Here is an 18,441-nt window from a genome sequence, read left to right as displayed (position 1 = left end):
TAAAAGAGCTTTCTAAACAGCTGTTACGGTTATCCATTACTGATGTTTAGAACCCGTGACTGTTTATTCAATATAAGTGCAGAATACTAGAACTAGTCACTTTTTCTGAAATACTTGTTGATTTCACAAACCTGTCTTCGAACCTTTTCAAGTTCATCTTTTGATGGTGCATAGGGGGTTGCATCACAATAGCATAACGCAATCCCAATGAAAGCAGGTGTTGACGTGTGAAAGTTACCGAACTATCAGTTTAATAAGTCACGGCTGCAAAATACTAACGCGAATTCTTTACAGACGAATGAAAAAAATGGTAGAAGCTGACCTCGGGGAAGATCAGTTTGAATTCCGTAGAAATGTTGGAACACGCGAGACAGTACTGACCCTACGACTTATCTTAGAAAATAGATTAAGGAAAGGCAAACCTACGTAGACTTAGAGAAAGCTTTTCACAGTGTTGACTGGAATACTCTCTTTCAAATTCTGAGGGTGGCAGGGTAAAATACAGGGAGCGAAAGGCTATTTACAATTTGTACAGAAACCAGATGGCATTATAAGAGTCGAGGGGCATGAAAGGGAAGCAGTGATTGGGAAGGGTGTGAGATAGGGTTGTAGCCTATCCCCGATGTTATTCAATCTGTATATTGAGCAGGCAGTAAAGGAAACAAAAGAAAAATTCGGAGATAGGAATTAAAATCCATGGAGAAGAAATAAAAACTTTGAGGTTCGCCGATGACATTGTAATTCTGTCAGAGACAGCAAAGGACCTGGAAGAGGAGCTGCACGGAATGGACAGTGTCTTGAAAGGAGGATATAAGATGAACATCAACAAAAGCAAAACGAGGATAATGGGATGAAGTCGAATTAAATGGGGTGATGCTGCGGGAATTAGATTAGGAAATGAGACGCTTAAAGTATTAAATGAATTTTGCTATTTGGGGAGCAAAATAACTGATGATGATCGAAGTAGAGAGGATATAAAATGTAGACTGGCAATGGCAAGGAAAGCGTTTCTGAAGAAGAGAAATCTGTTAACATCGAGTATAGACTTAAGTGTCAGGAAGTCGTTTCTGAAAGTATTTGTATGAAGTGTAGCCATCTATGGAAGTGAAACGTGGACTATTAATAGTTTAGACAAGAAGAGAATAGAAGCTTTCGAAATGTGGTGCTACAGAAGAATGCTGAAGATTAGATGAGTAGATCACATAACTAACGAGGAGGTTTTGAATAGAATTGGAGAGAAGAGAAATTTGTGACACAACTTGACTAGAAGAAGGGTTAGTTTGGTAGGGCTTATTCTGAGGCATGAAGGGATCACCAATTTAGTATTGGAGGGCAGCGTGGAGGGTAAATATTGTAAAGGGAGACCAAGAGATGAATACACTAAACAGATTCAGAAGGATGTAGGTTGCAGTAGGTACTGGGAGATGAAGAAGCTTTCACAGGATAGAGTATCATGGAGAGCTGCATCAAACTAGTCTCCCCAACAACAACGACGCTGGGTGCTGTTGTCTTTGCCAAAAGCATGCTCCACCCTCTTACCCTATGAAATGATCATGTAATATACTGTGCACCATCTGAAGATGCGCCTGAAAAGGTTCGGAAACCGGCATAGGGAATAAAAAAGTATTTAAAGAAAACATTTGGTTGCAGTTTTCTGTATTTATATTGGCTGTTTTTGTATGTTGAGACTAAAAAGTGGCTTCCCCTGCTCGTCCTAATACCAATAGGATTTTCTGGTACATAGATCAGCTCAATATCTAATCTTAATTCGTTCGGTATGGTACACTCTGGCTTCCGTCTCAAAAGATGATGGCTGAGAAGAAAAGTTCATTTAAGACGTTTGCGACGAGAAGAGCAGGAGCAAAGGAAACGAAAATTCACGGTTTACGAATTTAGCAGCAGGAGTCCGCTTATCATCATGGCGTTGTATCTTCCCTGGCCTAGATGTATGCATTGATTCTATTGGGAAGGTAGTCATGAAGGTGTATCCTCTCCAGAGACAAACTGGCCCTCAACTTTTGTAACTGGTCCTTAACATCCTGGGTACTGGAACTGGGACAGAATTGATGTCCAGCTGGCCCCACTCGTGATCTATTGGGGACAGATCTGGAGATCTTTCTGGCACAGGAGTGCCTCAACAGCACTCATGCAGTTCATAGAGACACGTGCCATGTCTTAATGAGCATTGTCCTGTTATAAAATGATACCACGATACAGCCACAGGAGAGACAGCCCATGAATATTCAGGACGTCCTCGACATAACGCTACACCATCTCTCCTTTCTCTCAGTTACCACCAGTTGTGACCTCAAATATGCCAAATGGCTTCCCACTCTATAACGAGCCGGCCGCTGTGGCCAAGTGGTTCTAGGCGCTTCAGTCCGGAACCGCGCTGTTCTATGGTCGCAGGTTCGAATCTTGCCTAGGGCATGGATGTAGGTGATGTCCTTAGGTTAGTTAGGTTTAAGTATGACCTCAGATGTAGTGCTTAGAGCCATTTGAATGGATGGATGGATGGATTTTACTTTCATTCCGATTGATCCGTAGTGAGGAGGTCCTCCAGAATATAAAACATGTCAGAAAAACAACAATACATGACAAATATTTCCAACTAAAACAAATAAGCTAATGTACCATTCCACAGGTCCCAAGTGGAATGATCGTCATTTTTTAATGAACACAATATGAAAGAGTCATTTTACAAGTACTAATGCACTGAATTTAAAATAGAAAAGTATTGTTATTTACTTATAAGGTAATAAACTTGTAATACAACTACTATAATACTTATTTACAATGAACAAATTACTGCACTGAAATTGTGCAGAAGTTATATTATACTTATATATATATATATATATATATATATATATATATATATATATATATATATATATATATACAGACAAATCAGTTGGTTTTACTGAGAAATTCATCAATGGAGTAGAAGGAGTTGGCCACCAATAAATCCTTTAGGCTTCTCTTAAACTGGATTTCATTGGTTGTTAAGCTTTTTATGGCTGCTGGCAAGTTATTGAAAACGTGTGTTCCTGAATAATGCACACCGTTTTGAACGAGACTAAGTGACTTTAAATCCTTGTGAAGATTATTCATATTTCTAGTATTGATTCCATGAATTGAGCTGTTGGTTTGAAAAAGTGATATATTTTTAATGACAAATTTCATTAAGAAATAAATATATTGGGAAACAGTAGTTAGTATCCCTAGTTCCATAAACAGGGTTCTGCAGGATGTTCTTAAGTTCACACCACATATAACTCTTACTGCACGTTTTTGTGCCCAGAAAACTTTAGCTTGGCTTGATGAATTACCCCCAAAAATAATACCATATGACATTATGGAATAAAAGTAAGGATAGTATGGCAGATTTTTCATTTTCATATCCCCTATGTCTGACACAATTCGCATTGCAGATAGAGATTTTTCAAGACGCTTCAGCAGTTCTGTGGTGTGCTCCTCCCAGTTGAATTTATTATCAAGCTGTAATCCCAAGAATTTAACCCTATCCACTTCTTCTATCTGCTTGTCATCGTATGTTAGGCATATACTCGTGGGACACCCCTTACAAGTTCTGAACTGCATGTAGTGTGTTTTTTCAAAGTTTAGTGACAAAGAATTGGCTAGGAACCAGTGATTAATGTCCACAAATATTTTATTAGCTGATCTTTTTAAGACTACACTTGATTTGCTATTTATTGCAATCTTTGTATCATTGGCAAACAAAACGAACTTGGAATCTGGTAATGTTACTGAAGAAAGGTCATTGATATACACAAGAAAAAGTAAGGGCCCCAAAATCGAACCTTGTGGGATCCCACATGTAATTAGTTCCCAGTTGGATGATGCCTGATAGCTTGATACATGTATCTTCCCTAATAACACCCTTTGTTTCCTGCCAGAGATATAAGATTTGAACCATTTTGCAGCATTTCCTGTTACACTATAATATTCTAATTTATTTAAAACGATATTGTGATTTACACAATCAAATGCCTTTGACAGATCACAAAATATACCAGTTGCCTGCAATTTGTCTAATGAATTAAGCACATTTTCACTGTAAGTGTAGATAGCCTTCTCAATATCAGAACCCTTTAGAAATCCAAACTGTGACTTTGACAGTATGTTATTTGAGATGATATGGATATAAAGCCGATTGTACATTACTTTTTCTAAATTTTTTGAATATGCTGGCAACAGTGAAATTGGACGGAAATTTGATGCTATTTCTTTATCTCCCTTCTTAAACAGTGGCTTAACTTCAGCATATTTCAACCATTCAGGAAAATGTTCCACTGATAAACGACTGGTTACACAGATAGCTTAATATGTTACTTAGCTCAGAATCACATTCTTTAATTAACTTTGTTGCTGTTTCATAATACCCACTAGATGTTTTTGAGTTTAAAGATTTTATGGTGGACATTATTTCTGCTGGGGTAGTGAGGGTCAAATTCATATTATGGAAGTTACTTGAAATGTCTGGTCTGAGGTATTCCATAGCAGCATCTACCGAATCTGACAACCCCATCTTTTCTGTAACAGTTATAAAATGTTTGTTAAAAAGGCCTGCAACACTACACACATCTGTCACCAATGTCTCATTTACTCTTAATGCTATTTGTTCCTCTTCATGTCTGGTTTTACCGGTCTCCTCCTTCATTATATCCCATATTGTCTTTGCACCACTCTATGACGCCAGGATAATTCCGCTCTGTCTCTCCAAAACATTGGAAGAATGAGACCTCTCCGTAGGACACCGCCACACTCGCCGACGATAGTCATCCCGGGTAGTACCGAAGTGCTATTCATCGCTGAACATAATGCGATGCGGCCAAGGTGCTACTCCAAACGCAGCCATTTGTGTTCTGGTCTTAAAGGCAGCCTATACACTGGGTGGTAATTCAGTGACATGGCTGCTGCTACTCTGCCAGTAATTGTACGGAATGGCACAGAACGCTACGGGGAGTCCGTTACTTGTTCTGGGACAACAGACGCAGAAGAGAAAAGGATTGCGAAGCGCTCGCGGCACAATCCGGCGATATTCCCTTGTGGTGGTCAGACGTGGTCGATGGGAACATTGACAAGGTGTATGCCTGCCCGCGTAGTCCCATACAGTCCAACACTGGGCTGCTGCCACGTCCGAATGCCCCATTATTATACATGTTGAACGATTCGAACAGCTGGGGAAATGAAGACGGACAACGAGGCCCCTTTCAAACACTGTCAGGTGTTGATAATTCCCCTCTAAAACGAGTACGCGACATCACCGTGTACTTGATAATGATCACTCAACACCGGACGGTATTCACACCTTTTACACAGTATTGGAAATCAGTATAAACGCAGGGTTCCACGAAAGGGTCTGAAGTAGGACTTTTGATAAAATATCGATATTTCGATATATTTTACAAGAAATGTAGATACGTAAGTATATGTATATGTCGACACCGAAAGAGCAATATCAAATGCCGATATTTTTATTTTATGTTATATATTTTCCGCAATTTTCAGCAAATATTTGAAATTGTAGTGGAATATAAGTTTGTGACTGAGTGAAGCAAATATAGCTGTCTCAATGAAGTCCGATTCACTGTGGCGAAGGGGGGGGGGTGCGGGGAAGCGGGGGTGTGAATAGAGTAACAAGATTTCCGATCGGCGTTCTAATTCAAAATCAGTTGCTCAAAATTATGAGCAAAAATCTAAATGATGGCGGTAGGAGAAATGCTGACGTAATCGGCGCTCCGCGCTGCCAGCGGAAAGTGCAACGTTTAACTCCACCATGCAACTTTGACACTACAATTACAAGGTCGCAGGCGTTTGCAGAAATGAAAAAACAGGGAAGTTGACATGAGGTGTTCCGGACAAATTAGATGTATGACGAATCCGAACGACAGACTTATCGGACACCTGTTAATTGCGCCACTTACGTGCAGTTACCATTTTTAGCAAAGTGGTTATCGCCAAGCGTAAACAAGCATCGTTTTCCTTTCGACTCTTCTCTAAGGGGGTAAGCAGGCTGCTACCTTGTTGACCTGCAGAATATCTAATAATAAATCAGTACTTAAATATAAAGCTCTAAACCCGGCAGTATATTTACAACGTGCAGCCAATATTTTTTTAGGTCTGTACATCGATGCTATTTGTCGATGTTTTGATACTTTCTTCGTTACATCGATGGTTAATAATGATACGTTTTTTAAATATCGATGTATAGGATTTCCGATATTTTTAAAATAGTCTGAAGCAGACGCTTATCGAATTTACTATGAATAAATATACAGATAAGACTTAAACAATCATGATTGAATTACATAGTTTATTTCATAAAACAAGTAAAAAAATAAGGCATTTGCATGTCCTGGGTAGCAACTGATACAAAGGCACTCACCGTGCTCTTGTGTTATTGCATTGATAGTACTTTGTGCAACTTCCGCTTTTCCTAATTACCTAATTACCTAAAAAATTCTCTTAGGCATTGATTTTGTCAGGGGTTGCAGTTCTTGCATTGAAATTATCGACTACTCTTATCGTATCGCTCTTTCAGCTTACAACAGCCTCAGATTGCCTTCCACTGCGCTAAACACGCTTGCAAGTATTCTCCAAAGATTTTCGACGAAGCTCAAAATCTGGGCTATGTCCGTTCTCTCCATATCATGCGCCCAATCTCACGTAAATTACCCAACGAAACTGACCAGTTCAACTTGTTGGCAGTTTGACGGTTAGAGAGTCCCATTTTCTTGTACGTACAGATTTTTGCTTTTTCGTCACCTGATAACTGTTTTCCGCGTAGCACAGTCACAATCGTGGTTTATGTACACAGCACGCATAGTCACTAATGGCGTATGTTTACTATCTGCAATAAAGGCATGAACGCAAACACTGCATAGAGCCAACTGCCTTTATACCTACTTCCACCCTCTACCATCTGAATCGTTGATGTCTTCTTATATACTGTCCTACTGGTGTCAAATGCGATACCATTTGACTGCATTTGTCGGTATATGGAATTTCATACTGTTCCAAATACATTGTGTACAACTATTCCAATGGACAATGTTAATTTTCCTGCAAATATCCATACCTTTATACTGATTTCCACCACTGTATTCCCTACCAGGCCTGTTAACACTAAAGATGAACAAGACTAATTCACTCGACTAGTCCTTCTACTTGTCACTGAGAATTGCAGCTCTAATCATTTACATACCCCTGTGCGTGTATGATGAAGTTACACACATCAAAAAATGTTTTTCATCACTTCGGTTCCGAGAGTTCCGGTACCTGTACAGAAACCTGGAATAGAGATCAACATAAGCATCATTTCCGCCCTTTTTATTGCTCATGAAAACCACACATTGCATGTTGTACCACCATACAGCGAGACCTTCGGAGATGTTGGTCCTGATTGCTGTACACACCGGTACGTTTAATACCCAGTAGTACGTCCTCTTGCATTGATGCATGCCTGTGTTCATTGTGGCATACTATCCACAAGTCCATCAAGGCACTGTTGGTCCAGATTGTCCCTCCCCTCAACGGCGATTCGGCGTAGATCCCTCAGAGTGGTTGGTGGGTCACGTCGTCCATAAACAGATCTTTTGAATCCATCCCAGGCATGTTCGATAGGGTTAATGTCTGTAGAACATGCTGGCCACTCTAGTCGAGCGATGTCATTATCCTGAATGAAGTCATTCACAAGATGTGCACGATAGGGGCGCGAATTGGCGTGGATGAAGACTGCCTCGCCTATATGCTGCCGATATTGTTGCACTATCGGTCGGAGGATGGCATTCACGTATCGTACTACCGTAACGGCGCCTTCCATAACCACCAGCGGCGTACGTCGGCCCCACATAGTGCCATGCCAAAACAGCAGGGAACTTCTACCTTGCTGCACTCGCTGGACAGTGTGTCTAAGGCATTGAGCCTGACTGGGTTGCCTCCAATCACGTCTCTGACGATTGTCTCGTTGAAAGCATATGCGACACTCATCGGTGACGAGAACGTGATGCCAATCCTGAGCAGTCCATACAGCATGTTGTTGGGCCCATCTGTACCTCGTTGCATGGTGTCGTGGTTGCAAAGATGGTCCTCGCCATGGACGTAGGGAGCGAAGTTGCGCATCATGCAGCCTATTGCGCACAGTTTGGTTCACTCCGAGACACGTAGACACTTCCCTTGTTGAGAGCCGTTCCTGTCACAAAGTAACAATGCGGACGCGATCGGACAGCGTTATTGGCGGTCTAGGCATGGTTGAACTACAGACAACTCGAGCCGTGTACCTCCTTCCTCGTGGAATGACTGAAACTGGCGCTGCTCATTCATGGTTGTTTACATCTTTGGGCGGGTTTAGTGCCATCTCTGAACAGTCAAAGTGACTGTGTCTGTGATACAATATCACAACCAAAGCCTATCTCCGGGGGTTCTGGGAACCGGGATGATGCAAAATTTTTTTTGGTGTGTGTATGTTCACATCCAAGCATGTCTTCTGGGTCATCACTGTTTGGCATATACTATTAAAAACATTTCTACCCAAGAGAAAATTGGCTATGTGTAGTGTATTTTGACAACCACGTGTGCTTTACATCAAATTTCATGTATATTTGATTAACGAATTCTGAATACTACAAAAACGATCGATGGCCATTGTTATCGATTGAGCATCATCAAATAAAGTTGGGGAAAGTACCTTCCTTCGGTTGAGATGTAACCTTACTACTAACTTCATGACTTTGAATGTACATTTGTTTCCCTTATTTTCAGGTTAAAGGGAGGCGCTAGAGACGTCATGATATACTTTCAGGATGTGGTGAAGAGTACTGTGGAGTACCGCGAACAACACAGCGTTGTCCGCAATGACTTCCTGCACCTGATGATACAGCTCAAGAACAAGGGTTTCATTGACGAACAAAGCAAAACGGGATCCCAAGAAATTGATAACTGGAGTAAGTATGAACATATAACTCAACGAACGTGAGGTCAGACAAGTTTGTCACTTCTTCAACAAGTATCTAGAATGTTATTTTATTCAGAAACAGATGAAGGCGCGAATCGCATAAATTTTTTTTTATTATTTTTACGCTCTTATACCGGGAATGATATTCATAAGATGGAGCCAATGTGAATATCCCACACATCATCACAAAGAGAAAGAACAGGATAGTGCCTAATTACGAGATTAGTAATGAATATTTTGAGCACTTCGTATCATATAAGTATTTAGCAGTAATAGTAACAAGGAGATCACACAGTAACCACATTATTGTAATTTTTTATACTTGCAGTACATTAACTATGCTGGTACTGCGAACGGCTGAAAGCAAGGGGAAACTACAGCCGTAATTTTTCCCGAGGGCATGCAGCTTTACTGTATGATTAAATGATGATGGCGTCCTCTTGGGTAAAATATTTCGGAGGTAAAATAGTCCCCCATTCAGATCTCCGGGCGGGGACTACTCAAGAGGACGTCGTTATCAGGAGGAAAAAAACTAGCGTTCTACGGATCGGAGCGTGGAATGTCAGATCCCTTATTCGGGTAGGTAGGTTAGAAAATTTAAAAAGGGAAATGGATAGGTTAAAGTTAGATATAGTGGTAATTAGTGATTCAATTTGTATATTGAGCAAGCAGTAAAGGAAACAAAAGAAAAATTCGGAGTAGGTATTAAAATCCATGGAGAAGAAATAAAACTTTGAGGTTCGCCGATGACATTGTAATTCTGTCAGAGACAGCAAAGGACTTGGAAGAGCAGTTGAACGGAATGGACAGTGTCTTGAAAGGCGAATATAAGATGAACATCAACAAAAGCAAAACGAGGATAATGGAATGTAGTCGAATGAAGTCGGTAATGCTGAGGCAATTAAATTATGAAATGAGAGACTTAAAGTAGTAAAGGAGTTTTGCTATTTGGAGAGAAAAATAACTGATGATGGTCGAAGAAGAAAGGATATAAAATGTAAACTGGCAATGGCAAGGAAAGCGTTTCTGAAGAAGAGAAATTTGTTAACATCGAGTATAGATTTAAGTGTCAGGAAGTCGTTTCTGAAAGTATTTGTATGGAGTGTAGCCATCTATGGAAGTGAAACGTGGACGATAAATAGTTTAGACAAGAAGAGAATAGAAGCTTTCGAAATGTGGTGCTACAGAAGAATGCTGAAAATTAGCTGGGTAAATCACATAACTAACGAGGAAGTATTGAATAGAATTGGGGAGAAGGGGAGTTTGTGGCACAACTTGACAAGAAGGGACAGCTTGGTAGGACATGTTCTGAGGCATCAAGGGTTCACAAATTTAGCATTGGAGGGCAGCGTGGAGGGTAAAAATCGTAGAGGGAGACCAAGAGATGAATACACTAAGCAGATTCAGAAGGATGTAGGTTGCAGTAAGTACTGGGAGATGAAGAAGCTTTCACAGGATAGAGTAGCATGGAGAGCTGCATCAAACCAGTCTCAGGACTGAAGACCACAGCAACAACAACATTAACTCCAGAACTCACATATCAATCAACCGAAGCAGTTAGATGCAGCTCTCAAATATTCTCGAGAAAATCGATTTTGAAGTTTTCCCTGTAGTTTTAATACCCTAAAGTAATGTTTGTATTTCGGCAGAGAGGATGGCTCTGTGGTAGAATATTTGCCTGCCTCGTGGGGTGCAGGATTCGAGTACCACCCAATTCCACTTTGTAAACAAAGGTTCATGTACTACGATCATTTCTGTGAAGCGAAAAACGCATAAAAGTGGGAAAAAAATCAGTAGCGCTCGAAACTGGTGACTATTTCGAGTCTCTTTCCGGTCATTATTTTCTTCTTTATTTTTTCTTTCATTTCGAATACATTCGCTATTCAAACATCAAATTCATCAAATAGATGCTAATTAACACATATCGATTTACCATTTTTATGAAAGCTGCGCGTCTTCTTTTTCAAATTACATGTTGCACAAAAATCTAATTTTCATTGAAATTATAAATTCTTAATTACCAATATTTTGTAACAGATTGTTAATAAGGATTGTTTAAAAATAAAAAATAGATATTAAGCTTTTTTCATATAATCGTATTTTACACTAAAAAAACTGAACTGCAAAGATGTCTCTGTACTTAGTAGCGTCGACACGGAAGTGACTTTAGACTACTTCGAGCTAACTTTTACATTTGATCTAAAACTTAAATGATCAAAAAATGATAAGGCAGTACACTTCTCCACAATCAAATGACTTAAGTTAACAGAAAGCATCATTTCAGCAACCTTTATCTGGGAAACTTGGTCTGACACAAGGTACTAAGTCTTTACAAGTGAACGAATTCGCTGTGGTAATTACAACAAGCTCCCAAATTGCAGCAAACGACGTCCCACTCCAGGACTCTGAAAATAGCAGGCTACTTTCGTTAGCTTATGGAAGAAAGACATTGGACACGGATGTAGCAGAACATACATCTCAGAATTAGACTGTCCAAATGGAATAAGAAAAGATCTTAAGAAATTTAACAATAATCTGACTGCAGGCGACTGAAAACAGCCCAAATTTTGAAGACCAACATGTCTATAGGAAGACGTACAATTATGAAACTCAAGAAAAGGAAAGGAGAGATAGCCACAGATGGACGTAATGTTACTGAAATTGTTAAGGTTTCTACCAAGACCTGCATTCTCCGTCCATTGAGAGACCATCTGAAGAAGAAAAAGTAGCGTTGAATGAGTACACAGGAAGAAGCCCGGGAAGTAATCGCTGCTGAAGTGGAAAATGCACTCAAGCAACAAACAGCAAATATCCTCGAGGAGGATATGATGAAAAATGAAATGCTGAAACTAGGTGGAAGTAACCTGCTGGAAGCTGTGAGGATACTATAAAAAAATGCATCAACTCTGGAAGAATACAAAAAATGGAAAAATGCTGAAGGGTGCTAAGGAAAACGTTGATAACTATCGTTCAGTTAGTTTACCACACCTTTAGAAACTCCTGATTAAAATTGTAGCAAACCGCCATGCAAGAGAACTGGATTTCTGTCAGCCTATTGAGTAAGCGGGTTTCGGGAAGTTTTCGACTATATGTCAAATCCAGACTGTCCGCCTTCTTCTTGAAGAAACAATCGTGCCTAACATCGGATTTCATTTGGCCTTCTAGACTGTCGAAAAGCTTTCGACTCCGTCGACATTTTGGCAATCATGGACGTTCTCGAAAATGGCAGGATAAATTCTAGGTATACAAAATTCCTGAAACACGTCTATGAACAGGCAGCAATGACAGAGTGGATGAAGACTTTATTACCAGTAAGATCCCAGTCGGCAAGGGAGTTCGCCAAGCTTAACCATCTCTTCGAAACTGTTCACCCTCGCATTGAAGGATGTATCCAAATCACTAGACTGGAGTAACAAAGGAATAAAAACGATGGCTCATATCAGAACCATCTCACGATGATGTGATGTTGTCGTCATAAATGAAGATTTAGAAGAACTAAAGACTGTGATCGAATTGCTAAATCATGCCTTCTCAAACATTGGCAATGAAATAAAAATTGTAAACCCAGACAATCAACCACTTATAGTAGGAAACGATTCTACAGATGTTGTTGATGAATACACCTATCTTGGGAAAAACGATCAAAATGCAGAAATTCCTCGCAGAGTGGGACAAAGCTGGGCAACATTCCTGAAACTAAGATTTATCCTGAACAACGAGGATGTCCCAAATGATGTCTGTAATATGTGCATAGTGCCAGTTACAACCTACTATCTGGAAACTAAGACTCTGACTAAGGAACTAAGGCAACTGCTCATAAACTACAGCGCACATAACGAGTCATAGAAGGAAAGATGCTAGAAGTCAGCCTCAGGGTTAGGATTTGATCAGGGGACATTAGAACAAATGTAGATGTCCCAGAGAGAGTTGCAAGACTGAAGTGGCAATGGGTTGGATACGTAGCTCGACAAGGTTGCAGCAGGTGGAGCCCTGGAATTGTTCTCTGGAGACCATGGGATCACAAGAAGGCATTAGAAGACCTCAAAAGAGATGGCTTGATGACGTGAAGCTGGTGGCTGGAACGCTATGGTACCTCGTGGCTCCAAATCGAAGACGACAGAAACGTGTGGAAGAGACCTATATCCGGCAGTGGATTAAGATAGACTGGGAAGAAGAAATATTCGAAGATAACTGTTCCCATTATGGTGCTACCAAGGTGTGTCTCTCGTAACCAACGTAAGGAAAATATAAGAGAGAATGGATACATAGGGACTCCATTAGACAGATACTTCTTTCTCGCTCAATACGAGAATGGAACAGGAGAGAGAATCAATAGTAGCAGTATTCAGTACTCTTCGCCATGCACTGTACGCTGTCTTGTGGAGTGTTTATGTAGATTCATTCTTCATTGTAAAAATTGAAAGTTACTCATTTTCAAAAACCGTCGTACCCGAAACGTAGCTGAGACTAGCGGAAAAAGTTACAATATAACGTCTGTAAAATATATCTTTTGTAGTTAGATATTAAGAGACGGTAATTACCGAAATCCACAACACACAAAACCACGGAACTACCTCCGTAACGAAGAAAATCTACTCTTAATTTTCACAGGTCGTCGTACAGCAGACAAACAAAATGTTTGCTAGAATTACTGTCAGTTAGTTCAGAAAATGCATTTTAACCACGCCAAATTAAATAAAACAGAGGATGCTCAAACTGCGTTTTCTAAAGTACTTTACGGCTATTGGTTCTTATCTGATGAAAACATTGTCAGTTGTAACACCTCCGATTTATGTATCTCGACCCGATCCGGATCTGAATAGCAGCCCAAATAAATATTAATTAATGTGACCGTGTACCTAATGGGGCTGGCAATCGGATTTGACTGCTACGGAGTTGTTACATTCCATTTTGTCCTTCTCAATGCTGTAATAATGAAATGTCTGGTACCAAGAAGAACGGCAAGACAGCTTCACTAATCAAGAACCTATATTCGTCTCAAAAACACAAAAGGAAGGAGACAGCCACTGCCTTCGTCATACATATTTAATTACGGCTAATCTCAGCACAGGCTTCCTCGCTATTCATTATCGTCACACGCAAATTCAATCACAGCAATCCAACACTGCAATCCAAATGATGCCGGCGCGGTAGACGCGAAACCACAAATATCGGCACAGAAATATCACTGATCACTCTCGTAATTATACTTCTTCACTTTCCCGTATTATTCTAACACAAAGGGGTTAAACCGCGGCGATGGCCACTCCCTTTGTCGGTAAGCCTTGTATTACAGCAACCGGCCTCCGCACGGCTCGGCTCGCAACCTGGGAACTACTGACTCAACTCTACACTCGCTCTCGCAACACGACACACTATCGATTGTTTGCCCTATCGACCTGTGCCGAGTGCAAACTTATAGTAAGGGCCTACGGACCCCTTACACAGTCCATGTCTTATTATAGAGCACCGACTTGTGCTGCACTGCTTTAAGACACAACGGTAAACGTAAATTACCATGTGATAACTATTGAATTTTAGAAAATACACAGTCCCTAAATATCACAAAAATTACAATGAAAAAACTGGCAAGAAGAAACATATACATTTGCAAATTAAGACTTACTTACAGGTTTTCCTGAGTGGCCAGCTCCATAGAAAAGTTGAGTGAGATTCCAGCTGCTTCGCCTCTAACAAAACCGTCTAGCAACCAAAAGAGCCTTTCTCATCCTACTACATAATGCTTTACTTCGTTGATAGAACACGATGTTAGTGAGATGAACTCACTATTATCAGATACAGTAATTGAACTAATGGCTCGATTTCGTTTCACAGAGTTTTCGATCGACGACGTGACAGCACAGTCGATCCTGTTTTACGCCGCAGGATTCGAAACATCGTCGACAACCATGAGTTTCGCCCTCTATGAACTGGCTCTCAATCAAGATGTACAGAAGCGACTGCATGAGGAGGTGGACGCGACGCTGAAACAGAACGCAGGGCAGTTGACGTACGAGGCCATTTCCAGCATGAAGTATCTAGACAAAGTCGTCGCAGGTGAGTTTCTGCAGACTAGCACAAGATAAACCGACAAAACTAAAGTGACTGCCTTCTTTTCATTTTCACACAGGCAATCCATATTTGTAGGACCCAGCAGATTCCACGGAACTACCCTAAAATAATTTTTCACTCTGTAGCTCATTGTAAGCTGCCGTTAAATTCTGTGGCAGAGTAAAATTGTGTACAATATACGGACGCCCACACAGACCTCCCTATACCGAATGAATTAATTAGAATTGCTAGAAAATGACACATGTGGATGTATGAGTACTGATCCGAAAGCTTCATTACATAGACGCCTTTCAAGATTATTTTTTCAATGTCTATTTATACAGGGTGTAAATTTTAAGTTGACAAACCAGAATAACTCGAAAAATAAGCTTCACACAAAAAAAAGTGTAGAATCCCAAGTTGATTATTTTCGAAGAGGACATCTTCTGGTGCTAAAATTAGTCCGCCACCCCAGCCTCCTGGGGATGGAGCGGGAGGTAACTTTAAAATTTCAAATGGGAACCCCCATTTCTTATTGCAGAATCAGACTCTACATAAAAAAACTACGTACGTTGTGTCTTAAAAATTTGTCTTGAATCTTGGTAGCTCGCGCTGTAATTAAAAAAAAAACATGTTCTCGTTTTTGCGTGGAAAATGGTTACGGATAGATAAAAAACTTATTTACTTCGTAAATTTTGATTCGCTAAAACTAAAACTCTCCCTCTCTCCACATTGGGTGGGGTTTGAGAGGGAGGAATTTGAGTTTTACAAATGTTGACCCGAATATTAATATTTTTCCGCAGATTCGGATAGTTTTGTTTGTTTCGTGGTCATGAGGCCAAACAATTTTTAATTATCAAACAAATCATCTGACTAGCTAACGAACTAACCAAACATTTTTCATATGTTTGACCATAGACAGTTAAATACTCACTCCTGCAATCCGACATTGGTCACCAATCATTTCGTAAGAGAATCTGTCATCTTAAATGCCAATGTTGGTATTTCGTATTTTTTCCCCAGTGTAGCTACTACATGCGCACTGCTTGAAGAACACGGTGCAGTTGCCTCATGGAGGCTACCTGAGACAACAGAAATCGAGAGAATTCGCCCTGTACTGACAAGTTTCCCTCGCTGCAAACCTAGTTTGACTACGTAGGTAGGCGAATTAAGAATGGCGTTTGCTTTTCTGTAGGAAACCAGGCGTGACACGTGGAGTTAACGGCACACAAATAGAGACGACAGTACCAGTGTCTAAAGGTTATTTGCTGGAGTGACGTTGGTAGCTATCTGAAACAAGTAAACATCGGTCAGAAGTCGTAATCTTGTTCCGACGTTTGTCGTTTCTGCTGCTCGCATGAGTTACCAAGTGCCTTATTGGAGTGCAAGACTTATAGACAGCTGGCAACGCGCGTTACGTGCCCAGACAAACAGAAATCAACACGTTGAGAGCGGAACTGACTTTACTGGGCTTTTCGCTGAGGCGTCAGTGCTGCTTGACGGCGATCACTTGTGTTGAGTTGACGTATAAAGGGATATGTAATGTTGCGCCGGCCGGGGTGGCCTAGCGGTTCTAGGCGCTACAGTCTGGAACCGTGCGACCGCTACGGTCGCAGGTTCGAATCTTGCCTCGGGCATGGATGTGTGTGATGTCCTTAGGTTAGTTAGGTTTAAGTATTTATAAGTCTAGGGGACTGATGACCTCAGATGTAAAGACCCATAGTGCTCAGAGCCATTTGAACCATCTGAACTGCCGCCGTACTGGATAAGTCAACAAAATGTATGTGCTCCATCTCACGGTTGTTCAGTTGGAATTAGGGATGGAAAAAATGACCGGTTAAACCGATACCGGGATTTTCGTTCTGAATAAACGGTATTTTTCGGTATTTGTTTGGTCTCGGTTATAACAGATTTTTTTTTTATTTTTTACTAATAACTCTGTAAAAAATCGAAATTTCAAAGAGCCCTAGCAGCAGTGCTAAAGTTTTTCGTTTGTAAGGAAACCTCTTTCTGAAAAATGAGTAATTTTTATTTGTAAAATTTACATTGATTTGAAATACTGCGTTATTGTAGAAAATGGAAAAAGCTATCAGTACTACTTTAATAACAACGCCGACAGAAACGAACAACAAGCACATGCCGTGAAAAATTGTACAGCATTGCTGAGACAATAATGTCTGTGTTGCCTTGTGTCGTGGCTTAAGGTAAGCGTGTACGTGCAGTGTGCAAGATTTGCCCCCACATGGTCTATACGGTAGCTTCTTGCTGTCGTTGCTGGACATCCGTTGTATTCCAGAATGGCACGAACCCTAGTCTGGACGTATTTCTCCGAAGTGACGTAGCAAAGAAGTACAATGCTTCGCTTGCTTTGAAAGATTAAGGATTTGTCTGACATTTCTATGACATAATAAAGGGAGAAGATATAATGGCAACAGTAATAAATTAGAAACTAACGATAACTCTTTCATAGCATACAATAAGAACAAAAAGTAGCTGCGCTGCTGCCTGTGTCCTCATAGTACGCCTCTATTTGCTAGTAGCCCTTGAAAACGGACGAATTAACACAAGAAACAGAGTTCTTCAAACTCAGTTTTCACCCTTTACCACTCACTATAAGTAACGCCAAAACAGTGGTATGATCCCCAATTACAACATGATTGCCGGCCGGGGTGGACGAGCGGTTGTAGGCGCTACAGTCTGGAACTGCGCGACCGCTACTGTCGCAGGTTCGAATCCTGCCTCGGGCATGGATGTGTGTGATGTCCTTAGGTTAGTTAGGTTTAAATAGTTCTAAGTTCTAGGGGACTGATGACCTCAGATGTTAAGTCCCATAGTGCTCAGAGCCATTTGAACCATTTGAACAACATGATTTTTGAGCAGAGCTTCAAAAATTTAGAATCAGTAGGAGAGTACTGGTGATTCTTTGTAGTATTCAACCACTTGTCACTTTTCTAAAAAAAACAGTGAACGGTGCACAGACTTAGTTTTTGTTTATTTCTCTATTTAATTTAAAATTTTGAGTCTGTGTATTTTGAAACCGAGAGAGTCGAATTTTTTCAATCTTTCTTAGAGTTCTACTTTTATTACAGGAAGTAATGGGAACATAAAACCGAAAATCGATTATTTCAGAAACCAATTATTCTGAGTGGTTTTAACAATCAGGTCAAAATGGCGTGGAAAAGTCGATAAAATCGAAAACCGATTGTTTCTGGGCTAACCGCATTCCCTAGTTGGAATATAAAAAGGCGTGGTATGACAGTAAGACAGCCTCCCACGACCGACCATTTAGTGAAAGTCACAGCAATTACATTCAGAAAATTTGGTTCCTCATAGTAGCAAGAACGTCGAAAGGAGAAGACCGTGATTTCTTGAGTGCGTTAATTGTTCCACGTATACGTCGCAGCACGATG

The 18,441-nt window shown here is 40.5% G+C and overlaps 1 protein-coding gene across 1 annotated transcript in view; it reads left to right on the top strand.

Annotated features, from left to right (window-relative positions):
- The window catches only part of LOC124798831 (cytochrome P450 6k1-like), a 58,234-nt gene that overhangs the window by 27,947 nt on the left and 11,846 nt on the right, over positions 1–18,441 (top strand). Inside the window, exons 4-5 of the mRNA XM_047262361.1 lie at positions 8,788–8,969; positions 14,816–15,037. Of these exons, the coding sequence (XP_047118317.1) occupies positions 8,788–8,969; positions 14,816–15,037 (404 nt within the window). The remainder of the gene's footprint in view (positions 1–8,787; positions 8,970–14,815; positions 15,038–18,441) is intronic.

This window comes from Schistocerca piceifrons, chromosome 5, assembly GCF_021461385.2.
Source record: "Schistocerca piceifrons isolate TAMUIC-IGC-003096 chromosome 5, iqSchPice1.1, whole genome shotgun sequence".
NCBI classification, from domain to species: domain Eukaryota; kingdom Metazoa; phylum Arthropoda; class Insecta; order Orthoptera; family Acrididae; genus Schistocerca; species Schistocerca piceifrons.
The sequence above is the reverse complement of the archived record's forward strand: the minus strand, read 5'-3'. Positions and strand labels throughout refer to the sequence as shown.